Here is a 14,668-nt window from a genome sequence, read left to right on the forward strand (position 1 = left end):
AGGTTTAAAATTTTCCTCAGGAAAGTCGATATACAGCACCACTGTTTAAGCCAGTGACCATTAAGAGTTAAGTTAGGATAAGTCCATAAGAGCATTCATTTGCTAGAACAGCTCACACCTGCACTCACCTCTATATAAGGCGAGTTAAATCCCCATGGCGGTAACTATGACTACGGGTTCTTCACCTGAAACGCGTCAGTGACGTCACCGGGCCCAGGTTGTAGCCGTTCTACCATTTAACACTATAGCCGTTTTGGTATGCATTACCGCTGTTTTATCTGGTGTGTCTCAGTGTTTTAAATTTCTCTAATAAAGTTGCTCCTTTTACCTATACGTTTGGTTCCGGTCTGGGTATTTTTGGTTTATCGTTATTTAAAAAGGCTGCCTATTCCTATGCTACACCTCCTAGAAAAATAATAAAGTAGTTCAAATAACTAAATCCCACCAAACACTGCACCATTTGTACATAACCATAAATAGCATATCACAGAGGAGCAGACACATGATTACTTACTCCCTACTCATTCCCAACTTCGAATTTTTTATATTTACACACATATATACATATATATATATATATATATATATATATATATATATACATATATACACACATATATATACATATACACACACACACACAGTATATATACACACATATACATACACACAAACATATACACGCCATGTCCTAAGACACATTAAACCAGCATATTTGTTGATAAACTGAAAGAAATGGATCTTTTGTCTTGTCAAAATACTTTATCACCCATAACTAAGCAGTGCTGTAATAGCCAATTTACCTACTGGATTTTCACCCTAGGGGAAAAAAAAAAAAAAGCTCAAGTGAATTGCAATAGAATTTAATTTAGCAGCACATTGTAACAAACTCCCACCTATTAGTGCAGTCATTATACCCGTTTTTACAAAACCATTTTTAAACATATTGCCTTAATACAGTTATAATTTGAAACATTTTTACAATGTTGCACAATATTGGAAAAAAAAAATACATATGAAACCCGCCATGTAAAAATATATTAACATCTGAAAATACCCATCTATATGAAAAAGACAAGGCCGCATCTCAACATCTATGGAGATGTTCAGGTCATGAGAATAAAATATTTAAATAAACACAATATTTTAACTAATTAATAAATTATGAGGGTTATTCTCTACACTGCTGTTGCAGTCAACTGGTTTTAAAAAAATAGCTGTTAAAGGGACAGTAAAGTTAAAACTTAAATTTTTATGATTCAGATAGGGCGTGATATCAAGAGAATAAAGCACATGTGATAATAGAAGTTAGTACATTGAAAAGTTGATAAAAATGTATGTTACAAATCATTAAAGTTTATTTTTGCCTTTACTGCCCCCTGTATTTAAAAAAACAAACAAAAAAAAGACTGGGTTTATTATCACACAGACTGTTTCACATAATTGAGATGCTTCATTGTTAATTATATTAAAAAGGACAAGAAATGCTGGAAATGATATTAAAAGGTGCCGCAGGTTATGTCTAATGCTACACATACAGTATTTCATAACATTACAGTGTGCAGGTCACAAAGGTAAACTGCAGCTAATAGCTGAACACAGAAAGAAAAACAGTTTAAAAGGGAACACAGTAGTATAACATTTCCTATTTTGAAGATATATCAGTAAAGGACAGATATAGTCTAAGTTTGCTTAATGTTGCTGCAGGATCTTATAAAAAAACAAAACTACTATTCACTCCGTTTTCAAGAAATTAAAGGGACATAAAACCCCAAAAATGTTCTTTCATGATTCCGATAGAATTCTAAACAACTTTCCAATTGACTTCTATTATCAAATGTTCTTAGTTTCTTGTTATCCTTTGTTGAAAAGCAAAGGTAAGTTCAGGCATACGCACTATATGGCAGCAGTTTTGCAACAATAGTGGCAGCACTATTTCCTGTTGTGTTTCAGGCATGTGCACGCTACCTATCTAGATATCTCTACAACAAACAAGAGAACAATGTAAATTTAAGAATAGAAGTAAATTGGAAACTTCTTTAACATTGTATTCTCTATCGGAATCATTAAAGAAAAAATGTGGATTTCATGTGTAGCTAGGCAACACTATGTGTACAGTATAATGCCTCTTACCCAGATGGCTTCTCTGTATCCAGCAGCCGATATCTTATAAGAGCCTGTGCTTCTGAAGATATTGTTCATTTACAAATGGGTTTTCAAAATAATTGTACACCTTTGTGTCCTGCGAATATGTTACGTATTTGTCCTTTTAAATCTACGTTAACATTTTCAGAGAAAAACACGCTTTTATGTTTGTGTATTATGTTACTGGCCATTAATAGCACTGTGGGGGGTTCTTAAAGGGACATGTGTGCATTTCAGTGTTAAATAGAAGCCTCTCTCAAACAAATAATAAATTGTCCACTAGTTCCTAAAGACAAATCTTTCTGGATAGCTATAGTTAATTGTTCAAATTAAATTTGGGGGCAGTTTTGATATCACTGCATCAGCTCAGCTATATAAATGCCCTCATCTCTCATTGCATAAAGAAGTTTAGTGCAAGCAAAGCGCTTAAGGGGATAGGAATGGCAAAATTGATCATTATTTCATTGCTTAGTGTTTTGTATAATAAAAATTTGATCAAATACCATCCGTTTACTATTCCTATCTGTTTCCATGCTTTCTTCAGTGAAAAGTGGGTGTATTTCCAAATCCCCAGTGAGGTTAATTTGCATTAGCCAATCATGGTGGGAAACCTGGGATCTATGGATCACTTAATCTCCAATGCCGGTTAAGCATGTATAAATTAAGCTGTCGCTAAAATCTTCTGAAGACCTGGCAAAAGATATCAAAGATGGTGGTGCTCATGCTTTAGGGGTGCGCAACGGACCAATTTAAATATGCTAATTTGAAGGAATAGATGGGCGTATTTCAGAGCCTGTGGGACAGCCCGTATTTGTGGGCTGCTGTTGGAGACATCACAGGGAATAAAATGATATGTCTTTAAAACATGTAAGAGGCTTCAGTTTCATCTCAAAGTAAGTTTGAATTGATAGCAGTATGTATTTAAAACGATCCATGTGTTTTAATATGATATTTTAAAAGTGACTTTTCTAATCCTTTAAGCAGGAGGAGTTCTAAACTAGTGTATTGTGATCTAGAATCGTGCACTAGTGGCAGTTATTACAACTGGATATCACACAGTTTTATATCTAGTTTATATAAACAATTATACTTGATGGAATAGTTTTAGATATTAAGCACATTTACAGAAGATGCAAACTGCTGAATCTAGAATATTCCCCTTTGGGGGAGTTTATGCTTTAAGAGTTTTAATATTGCATATCTTTAATACTTCATAAGAAGAGATAGAAATGTTTACTTAATACTTTTAAGAAGAAAGTCTCAACCATATTAATTTGAAATTGTTGTAGAGATTATATTGAAAAAAAAGAAACTACAGATCTTATGAATTGTGCATAAAAAATTGCATATTTTCATTTCAATAAAGTAAAAGAAATCCTTATATTAAACCAGAAGCCAAACCGTTTTCAAAACCATCTTACCAAGGGCAATAACAGGAAAGTCAAAGCAACAGCAGTAGGATATACTTTAGTTTCTTTTTGGTGAAGCTCCGTTTAGATGAGTAACGCACATTAATATACAGTAAGAAACTTGCCCTTATGTAACAAACATGCTAACTTGGAAGAAAAAAAAAGATAAAGAAAAAAAGCACAGCAAGGGCCATTTGCCTAGTTTATAGTCTCTGCTTGTACTGTTCTTTGAATCCTTTTTTTTAGCCTTTGAAGCCCGGTTTCAAGCTAGCAAATGCTCTTGAGTTTTTAAGGGACTGAGAGAGTTCATTCAAAAAGGAGATTAAATTTGAGTCTCTTTCTGACTTTTTGGACTCAAATATCACTACAATAGTAAACTGTGGCTCAGGACGTGTTAGGAAGTATGTGCTTTGAACTTTATCATCATAGAAGTGGACAACTTTGTCCAAAGAGTTGAGGTCTTGATTTTTGTCAGCCATTATCATGATAACATTGGGCCAGTGAATTACAGGTCTGTCGTTGGGAAGTGACACCACTGCTGGGTACTGATCCACCCCTTTAGGAGCTTCTCGGTATGAATCTGGGTGGTGATACCCATGACCTTGAAAACTATCCGATCCTCTGTTGTCAAAAACTAAAGAGACATTGACAGCATCATATTTTCTAATAAAACTTGAAATTTTTCCAAAGTAGTCCGGATTTGTTTTAGCGGTCAGTGTTTTCATTTCTGAAGTCTGACGACTAAGCGCCTCGTGAAAGTAAAAGCTGAACTTGGCCAGAAGAAAGTTTTTAAATTTCATTAGCCACAGAAAGAGGTGAGGAGGTTGCACAGCTTTTTGGGATTGTCCACCAAATAAATGTTTCTTGGTTTCCTTTTGCTTCTCAAATATTTGTCCCCATGTTTGTAGCTTGGTGTGTGCACTGTGCAAGTTCACAAGAGACGGTAGGAACTTCCATTCAAATATAAGGGTTTGTGCTTTCAGAAGATGAGCAAGGACATCCACTTCAAGCTGAAACCCACTCTGTAATGGGGAAAGTATTGGATGGTGAAACCTTAAGGGGAAAAAATATTACAGATTAGCATTTCTATTAGGTTAAATCAAAGTCTTTAAAAACCATTGTTGAAACTGTTGAGATTCTGAAACAATTTTAGAAAATGTCTCAAGGGACATGAAACCCAACATTTTTATTTCACGATTCAGATAGAAGTAAATTGGAAAGTTAATTAAAATTGCATGCAAGAGCACTAGATGGTAGCACGTTTTCTTGCCATGTAGTGCACTAGACATGTGCATGCTACCTATCTAGATATGTTATGAATTAAACCCTAATATAGAGGAAGGGAGGAAAAGGAGTAGACCTCTTAAACCGGGAGTCCCCTTAAGTTAAACCTACGTATCCTTAGAGGGGCGGTGCCTAATACCGAAATACAAGTTTACAAAACAATGGGAGAGAAACAGGGACAGAGGTATTATGTGGCACACTCAGGATAAGAGCCTAGATAACATATATGGTTAAGCTAGAGGACACATTTGAAATAAAACGTAACTTATTGATATAATCTTAAAATGTGAAATCACAGATATAAAATTTATTTTGTATGGCAAACACACAGGAATACCCTAACAAATATATATTGGGTGTAGATTGTGGCAGATCCGAGACTTACTAGACATCAGAACATTATACTGACAGTCTCTATAGCCTTTATATATGATTGTTAGCGTTTATTCTATAAATATAGAAACGCAAAGCACCATATGTCCTTACCAAATATACATGATACAGAGTGGGGAAATCTGAGATTTTGAAATGTGTCAAAAAATAATCTTCTGCTTATTTGAAATTCAGAGTAAGTGCTATTACATTGTATTATGTATATGTTCATTATGCAATTCTACAGTACTCAAATAAGACAGTGACACCCATTACTTTTTAGAAATTAAAATTTTACTTTTTTTTTTTTAATTTATTTTTTTATATGTATCATTAAAATTACCTAAAGGACTATACTCAGGCTAATCTTTGCTTAGCATACAATATTATAGCTAGCTTTAATTTGGTGTTTAACGTCCCTTTAACCTGCCAGAAAAGCCAATGAGCTACAGCCCCCAGTAGCAGCTCTAAGGTTATAAAATACAGCTGTTTTTTCACCTAAACTCACCTTCACTTTTTTTATTTTATTATTTATTTATTTTTAAAATTACTGTTACATTGCAATTCCATCCTAATAGGATTAAGCTCCTAGAATTAACATCAAAACTGCAGCGCCCTGCTTTTATAAGAAGCATAGAAATCAATATAAAACAACCTGTTATAAAATTACCTGTCAAGTAACAAAATAAATCAAGTTACCAAGAAATGACAAGACAAAGGTTAATATGCCCGCAAAGCATAAAACAAGACTTATGTACAAAGTCGCATGAAAATTCTACGTGGCAATTTAATAAAGCTTTGGTTATGAATTATAGGAATAATGTACTTCATTTTACACACAAATAAATTAGGAATTAAATGCTTAATTTTCTACTACATTTACTAATGTAGATGTAACAGTGACCAAAACATTCAGTCAGTGCATCCCATATAGACATTTTTAATAACACACACATACGGATAATTATATATCGCAAAAAGGAAGGCACTCGCCGGGTTTAATAAGGATAAAGTTTTATTCCTTATGAAGTAACGTTTAGGAGTTTTACCTCCGTTTTCAAACTGAAAACGGAGGTAAAACTCTGAAACATTACTTTATAAGGAAAAACATAATTTATGCTTACCTGATAAATTTATTTCTCTTGTAGTGTATCCAGTCCACGGATCATCCATTACTTATGGAATATATTCTCCTTCCCAACAGGAAGCTGCAAGAGTCCACCCACAGCAAAGCTGCTATATAGCTCCTCCCCTAACTGCCATATTCAGTAATTCGACCGAAAACATGCAGAGAAAGGAAAAACCATAGGGTGCAGTGGTGACTGTAGTTCAAATGAAAAAATTACCTGCCTTAAAGTGACAGGGCGGGCCGTGGACTGGATACACTACAAGAGAAATAAATTTATCAGGTAAGCATAAATTATGTTTTCTCTTGTTAAGTGTATCCAGTCCACGGATCATCCATTACTTATGGAATACCAATACCAAAGCTAAAGTACACGGATGATGGGAGGGACAAGGCAGGTACTTAAACGGAAGTTACCACTGCCTGTAAAAAACCCTTTCTCCCAAAAATAGCCTCCGAAGAAGCAAGGTATCAAATTTGTTAAATTTGAAAAGTATGAAGCGCAGACCAAGACTCCGTCTTGTAAATCTGTTCAACAGAAGCCACATTTAAAAAAGGCCCAAGTGAAAACCACAGCTCTAGTAGAATGAGCTGTAATCCCTTCAGGAGGCTGCTGTCCAGCAGTCTCATAAGCTAAATGAATTATGCTTTTTAACCAAAAAGACAGAGAGGCTGCTGAAGTCTTTTGACCTCTCCTCTGTCCAGAATAGACAACAAACAAGGTGAACGTTTGATGAAAACTGTAGTAGCTTGTAAGTAAAACTTTAAAGCACAAACCACGTCCAATATTGTGTAATAGGCGTTCCTTCTTTGAGGAAGGATTAGGATACAAGCATGGAACAACTATCTCTTGAGTGATGTACTTGTTAGATACCACCTTAGGAAAAAACCCAGGTTGGTACGCAGGACTACCTTATCCGTACGAAGGACCAGATAAGGAGAATCACATTGTAACACAGATAACTTGGAGACTCTACGAGTCGAGGAGTTAGCTACCCAAAAGGAACTTTCAAAGATAAAGATTGATATCTATGGAACAAAAAAGGTTCAAACGGAACTTCTTGAAGAACCTTAAGAATCAGGTTTAAGCTCCATGGCGGAGCAACAGTTTTAAACACAGGCTTGGATCTAACCAAAGCCTGACCAAATGCCTGAACGTCTAGAATACCTGCCAGACGCTTGTGCAAAAAAATAGACAGAGTAAAAATCTGTCCCCTTTTAAGGAATTAGCAGACAACCCTTTTCTCAAAAACATCTTGGAGAAAAGATAATATCCTGGGAATCCAGACTTTACTCCATGAGTAACCCTTGGATTCATAACAATCAGATATTTACACCATATCTATGTTCAATTTTCCTAGAGACAGGCTTTCATGTCTGTATTAAGGTATCAATGACTGACTCGGAGAAGCCATGCTTTGATAACATCAAGCGTTCAGTCTCCAGGCAGTCCATCTCAGATTGATTCTATTTAGATGGTTGAAAGGACCCTGAGGTAGAGGGACCTGTCTCAGAAGCAGAGACCGTGATGGAAAGGATGACATGTCCACCAGATCTGCATACCAGGTCCTGCGTGGCTACGCAGGCGCTGTCAAAAACACCAAAGCCCTCTCCTGCTTGGTCTTGACCTCCGGAGGAAATCCCACTCCCCCGGAAGAAAAGTCTGACGACTTAGAAAATCCACCTCCCAGTTCTCAACACCTGGGATATGGATAGCTGATAGACAAGAGTGAGTCTCTGTCCAGTGAATTATTGTAAGACTTCTAACATCGCTAGGGAACTTCTGTTCCCCCTTGATGGCTGATGTAAGCCACAGTCGTGTATATTGTCCGACTGAGTATGATGTACCTCAGAGTTGCTAACTGAGGCCAAGTCTGAAGAGCATGGAATATCACTCCCAGTTCCAGAATATTTATTAGAAGGAGGGTCTCCTCCTAAGTCCACTATCCCTGAGCCTTCAGGGAGTTCCAGACTGCATCCCAACCTAAAAGGCTGGCATCTATTGTAACAATTGTCCCATCTGACCTGCGGAAGGTCATACCCTTGGACAGATGGACCCGACATAGTCACCAGAGAAGAGAATCTCTGGTCTCTTGGTCCAGGTTTAACAGGGGGACAAATCTGTGTAATCCCCGTTCCTCTGACTGAGCATGCATAGTTGCAGCAGTCTGAAATGTAGACGTGCAAACGGTACTATGTCCCTTGCCGCTACCATTAAGCCGATTTCATTCATGTACTGAGCCACCGAAGGGCGCGGATGGGATGAAAAAGAAAAAAAAAAAAACACGGCAGAAATTTAGAAACTTTGACAACCTGGACTCCGTCAGGTAAATTTTCATTTCTACAGAATCTATCAGAGTCCCGAGGAGGGAAACCCTTGAGATTGGGGATAGAGAACTCTTTCCTTGTTCACTTTCCACCCATGTGATCTCAGAAATGCCAGTACTATGTCCGTATGAGACTGGGCAATTTGGATGTTTGACGCCTGTATCAGGATGTCGTCTAAATAAGGGGCCACTTCTATGCCCCGCGGTCTAAGGACCGCCAAAGCGACCCCAGAACCTCCATAAAGATTCTTGGGGCTGTAGATATCCCAAAGGAAAGAGCTACAAACTGGTAATGCCTGTCTAGAAAGGCAAACCTGAAAAACGATGGTGATCTTTATGCATCACAATGTGAGGATAAGCATCCTTCAAATCCATTGTAGTCCTCTATTGACTCTCCTGGATCATAGTTAAGATGGTACGAATAGTTTCCATCTTAAATGACGGAATTCTGAGGAATTTGTTTAAGATCTTTAGATCCAAAATAGGTCTGAAGGTTCCCTCTCCTTGGGAACCACAAACAGATTTGAGTAAAAACTCTGTCCCTGTTCCTCTCTTGGAACTGGATGGATCTCGTACACAATGTAAGAATGCCTCCTTCTTTATCTGGTTTGCAGATAATTGTGAAAGGCGAAATCTCCCCTTTTTTGGGGGGGGAATCTTTGAAATCCAGAAGATATCTCTGGGATATAAATTCCAATGCCTAGGGATCCTGGGCATCTCTTGCCCACGCCTGGGCAAAGAATGAAAGTCTGCCCCCTATAGGATCCGTTATCGGATAGGGGTCCGTTCCTTCATGCTGCCTTAGAGGCAGCAGCAGGCTCCTTGGCCTGCTTATCTTTGTTCCAGGTCCGATTGTCTCCAGACCGCCTTGGACTGAGCAAAAATTCCCTCTTGTTTTGCCTTAGAGGAAGAGGATGCCACACCTGCCCTGAAGTTTTTAAAAGGTACGAAAATTAGACTTTTTTTTTTTTTTTTTTCCCTTGATTTAGACCTATCCTGAGGAAGGGCATGACCTTTTCCTCCAGTGATATAAGCAATAATCTCCTTCAAACCAGGCCCGAATAGGGTCTGCCCCTTGAAGGGAAGTTAAGTAGCTTATTTATTAAAGTCACGACAGCTGACCATGATATAAGCCATAGCGCTCTGCGCGCCAGTATAGTAAAAAACAGAATTCTTAGCCGTTAGTCTAGTCAAATGAACAAGGCATCAGAAAACAAAGGAATTGGCTAGCATAAGCTTGTCAAATATATTCATCCAATGGAGTCGCTTAACTGTAAAGCCTCATCAAGAGACTCAACCCAGAACGCCGCAGCAGCAGTGACAGAAGCAATGTATGCAAGGGGCTGCAGGATAAAACCCTGTTGAATAAACATTTTTTATCCATTGGATCTAAAAAGCACAACTGTCCTCGTCAGAGGTAGTGGTACGCTTAGCTAGAGTAGAAACTCTTCTCTCCACCTTAGGAACTGTCTGCCAGAAGTCCCGTGTGGTGGTAACTATTAGAAAACATTCTTCTAAAAAATAGGAGGGGAAGAGAACGGCACACCTGGTCTATCCCATTCCTTATTAAAAAAATTTTAGTAAACCTCTTTAGGTATTGGAAAAACATCAGTACACACCGGCACTGCATATTATTTATCCAGTCTACACAATTTCTCTGGCCCTGCGATTGTACACATTCATTCAGAGCAGCCAAAGCCTCCCTGAGCAACAAGTGGAGGTTCTCAAGCATAAATTTTAAATGTAGAAATATCAGAATCAGGTTAAATCATCTTCCCTGAGTCAAAAAAAAAAAATCACCCACAGACTAAGCATATTGTGAGGTAGTATCATACATGGTTCTTAAAGCGTCTGTATGCTCTGTATCTACCCCCAGAGCTAACTGCTTTCCTTTAATTTCAGGTAGTCTGACTAATACTGCTGCCAGAATATTATTCACCACCTTTGCCATGTCTTGTAAAATAAACGCTATGGGCGCCCTTGATGTACTTGGCGCCATTTGAGCGTGAGTCCCTGAAGCGGGAGTCGAAGGGTCTGACACGTGGGGAGAGTTAGTCGGCATAACTTTCCCCTCGACAGAATCCCCTGGTAAAAGAAACGCTATGGGTGCCCTTGATGTACTTGGCGCCATTTGAGCGTGAGTCCCTAAAGCGGGAGTCAAAAGGTCTGACACGTGGGGAGAGTTAGTCGGCATAACTACCCCCACGACAGAATCCTCTGGTGATAATGTTTTTAAAGACAAAAAATGATCTTTATTGTTTAACATGAAATCAGTACATCTGGTACACATTCTAAGATGGGGTTCCACCATGGCTTTAAAACATAATGAACACAGAGCTTCCTCTATGTCAGACATGTTAGAACAGACTAATAATGAGACTAGTAAGCTTGGAAAACACTTTAAATCAAGTTAACAAGCAAATATATAAAACGTTACTGTGCCTTTAAGAGAAAAAAATTTTGTCAAAATTTGAAAAACAGTGAAAAAAAGGCAGTAAAACAAACGAAATTTTTACAGTACATGTAATAAGGTAACAGAGCATTGCACCCACTTGCAAATGGATGATTAACCCCTTAATGCAAAAAACAGATAAAAAAAAAAAAAAAAAATGACATAGACGTTTTTAAAAACAGACACAACAAACTGCCACAGCCAACAGTGGGAAGCTTCAGTTAACTGTTTCTATGCAAAATTTAAGCCAGCCATGTGGAAAAATAAGCCCCAATAAGTTTTATCACCAAACATATGTTAAAAAACGATTAAACATGCCAGCAAACGTTTTAAAACACATTTTTACAAGAGTATGTATCTCTATTAATAAGCCTGATACCAGTCGCTATCGCTGCATTTAAGGCTTTACTTACATTACTTCGGTATCAGCAGTATTTTCTTAGTCAATTCCATTCCTAGAAAAATATTTTACTGCACATACCTTATCTGCAGGAAAACCTGCACGCCATTCCCCCTCTGAAGTACCTCACTCCTCAGAATGTGTGAGAACAGCAAATGGATCTTAGTTACGTCTGCTAAGATCATAGAAAAAACGCAGGCAGATTCTTCTTCCAAATACTGCCTGAGATAAACAGCACACTCCGGTGCCATTTAAAAATAACAAACTTTTGATTGAAGAATAAACTAAGTAGAAAGCACCACAGACTCTCACGACCTCCTATCTATGTTGAGGCTTGCAAGAGAATGACTGAATATGGCAGTTAGGGGAGGAGCTATATAGCAGCTTTGCTGTGGGTGGACTCTTGCAGCTTCCTGTTGGGAAGGAGAATATATTCCATAAGTAATGGATGATCCGTGGACTGGATACACTTAACAAGAGAAAAAACTTTATCCTTATTAAACTCGGTGAGTGCCTTCCTTTTTGCGATATGTTGGATCTGTGAATTATGCAGGATCTCTTTGAGGTGCACCCCGGTGGTTCAAAGGTTACCGTGAGTACTAGGCCATGCTATAAAGACTACGATAGAGATTAGAGGATAAAGACGAGGATAGAGGATAAAGACGAGGATAGAGGATAAAGACGAGGATAGAGGATAAAGACGAGGATAGAGGATAAAGACGAGGATAGAGGATAAAGACGAGGATAGAGGATAAAGACGAGGATAGAGGATAAAGACGAAGATAGAGGATAAAGACGAAGATAGAGGAGATATATATATAGATAGATAGATAGATAGATAGATAGAAAGTGCTGTGCACCATTGGATATACAGAGAACAAGTTTCTGAAACCTAGTATACAAATTGATACACAGTACTAAAAATTGTACAAGTCTTATACAGACATTATGTTATAGTTGGGGGATAGTAGTAAAACGTGATGACAATGATAACAAAAACAATAAATAGCGCAATAAATACATAAAGTTTCTAGAGTAAGAGTCCATACAGTTTAGGAAATTTCAAATGCCAAGATATAACTATGATATTCCCAAGTGATAAAGGTGTTTAATTACTAGACCTTACCCCAATCTTATGAGGCAAATGTGATCCAGGATAGCCTGAGTGTGGCTCAGCAAACTGTTTCTGCCGCCAGATCCGTAGAGAAAAGATAATATGCTGGCTTCAATGCTTCCTTTAGTATTGTATGGATCAAGATTCGGAAACTTCCCTCCAAACGTTGCCGGTATATATGGAGAAAAGCAGAAACACACATAGTGCAATACTTTATGTTTTATTAGAGAAACAGGCTCAACCTTCTACGAACTCCCCATACAATTATGCTCACATTTAAAATCCTATATGAGAGTATTTTCAAGCAATCAGAGTACAGTTGTAAAACAAAAAGAAAGGCGAATTCAGATGTTCTCTGTACTGCAGAAAGGGTTCATAGTGTATTCCCGGTTGAGACTTATACTTTAAAAACAGTGTTCTATAACGTAGCCATTATAAAACAATATCACAAATAAAAAGTTCACAATATAGATAAAAACAAATTCAAATAACACTTGTGACAAAGTGTTTTAGTCACCTTATATTGTGAACTTTTTATTTGTGATATTGTTTTATAATGGCTACGTTATAGAACACTGTTTTTAAAGTATAAGTCTCAACCAGGAATACACTATGAACCCTTTCTGCAGTACAGAGAACATCTGAATTCGCCTGTCTTTGTTTGACAACTGTACTTGGAAGGCTTCAAAATACCTCATATTGTTGAGGATTTTAAATGTGAGCATAATTGTATGGGGATTTCGTAGAAGGTTGAGGCTGCTTCCCTAATAAAACATACAGTTTTGCACTATTTGTGCGTTTCTGTTTTTCTCCATATATACCAGCAACGTTTGGAGGGAAGTTTCCAAATCCTGATCCATACCATACTAAAGGAAGCATTGAAGCCAGCATATAATCTCTTCTCTACGGATCTGGCGGCAGGAACCATTTGCTGGGCCACACTCAGGCTATCCTGGATCATACTTACTTATATCATAAGATTTGGGTAAGGTCTAGTAAGTAGACACCTCTATCACTTGGGGATATCATAGTTGAATCTTCACATTACGAATCTAGACTTTTACTCTAGAAACTTTATGTATTTATTGCGCTGATATTTATTGTTTTTGTTATCATTGTCATCATGTTTTACTACTATCCCCCCAACTACATCATATGTCTGTATAAGACTTGTACAATTTTTAGTACTGTGTATCAAAATTTGTATACTAGGTTTAAGAAACTTGTTCTCTGTATATCTAACGGTGCACAGCGCTTTCCCTCAATTTCTTCCTTTTCCACATTTCCAAGCCTAGCATAGTGAAGTTGGGTACAGCACTATACAAAGCCCTGCAGTTGCACTTTAACTAGAGACCATTAGATCTATAGCACTTAAGAATATTTTTCACAGCACCCCAATACCGCTTGCTTTGAGATATATACATACACACATATATATATATATATATACACACACACACACACAGATAGAATAAATGGATATTACATAGTGTAATTAGTTTCTAGCATATATAAATGTATACATTAGAAACGCCAACCAATAAACTTCTGTACAATACTGACCTTGAGCAGTACTTCTTTAAGATGGCCTCCAATATATTTACTAGCTCCTCTGAATTGATGAACTTCTGACTGCTCAGAGTGTACATTTTTTCATAGAAATCGGCAATTTCCATACGTGCTTGGACAAAATAGCAGAGCTGCTCAGATAAATGGGACAGCAGCTCTTCCAAATGAGGAGCAGTCCCTCCAACAGCGTTTTTACCTGTGGTTACAACCTTTTTGAGTTCGTTGTATAATGAGGTGTAATTTGTTCTGATAGAATCCTTCCTGCTGAAAAACGATTGTCCGCCTAAGTGTAGAACATTTGGCAGTCAGTAAAATGAAAAAATAAATAAAAGGACAAGGGTAAAAAAGCACTGAGTAGTGTGTACAAACTCAAAAACATTAGTTGTTAATTCTTTTGTCTGAATGTTTTATGCATTTTTTTCTTACTATATGTCATATCTGAACTGTCTCAAAAAAAAAAAGTCTAAAGC

At 37.4% G+C, this 14,668-nt stretch overlaps 1 protein-coding gene across 1 annotated transcript in view; it reads right to left on the reverse strand.

Annotated features, from left to right (window-relative positions):
• Positions 1-847: 847 nt before the first annotated feature.
• The window catches only part of KICS2 (KICSTOR subunit 2), a 33,712-nt gene continuing 19,891 nt past the window's right edge, over positions 848-14,668 (reverse strand). Inside the window, exons 2-3 of the mRNA XM_053716837.1 lie at positions 14,193-14,481; positions 848-4,607 (exon numbers count right to left, since the gene is read on the reverse strand). Of these exons, the coding sequence (XP_053572812.1) occupies positions 3,797-4,607; positions 14,193-14,481 (1,100 nt within the window). The 3' untranslated portion in view covers positions 848-3,796. The remainder of the gene's footprint in view (positions 4,608-14,192; positions 14,482-14,668) is intronic.

This window comes from Bombina bombina, chromosome 6 (genome assembly GCF_027579735.1).
Source record: "Bombina bombina isolate aBomBom1 chromosome 6, aBomBom1.pri, whole genome shotgun sequence".
In the NCBI taxonomy this organism is placed as follows: Eukaryota; Metazoa; Chordata; class Amphibia; order Anura; family Bombinatoridae; genus Bombina; species Bombina bombina.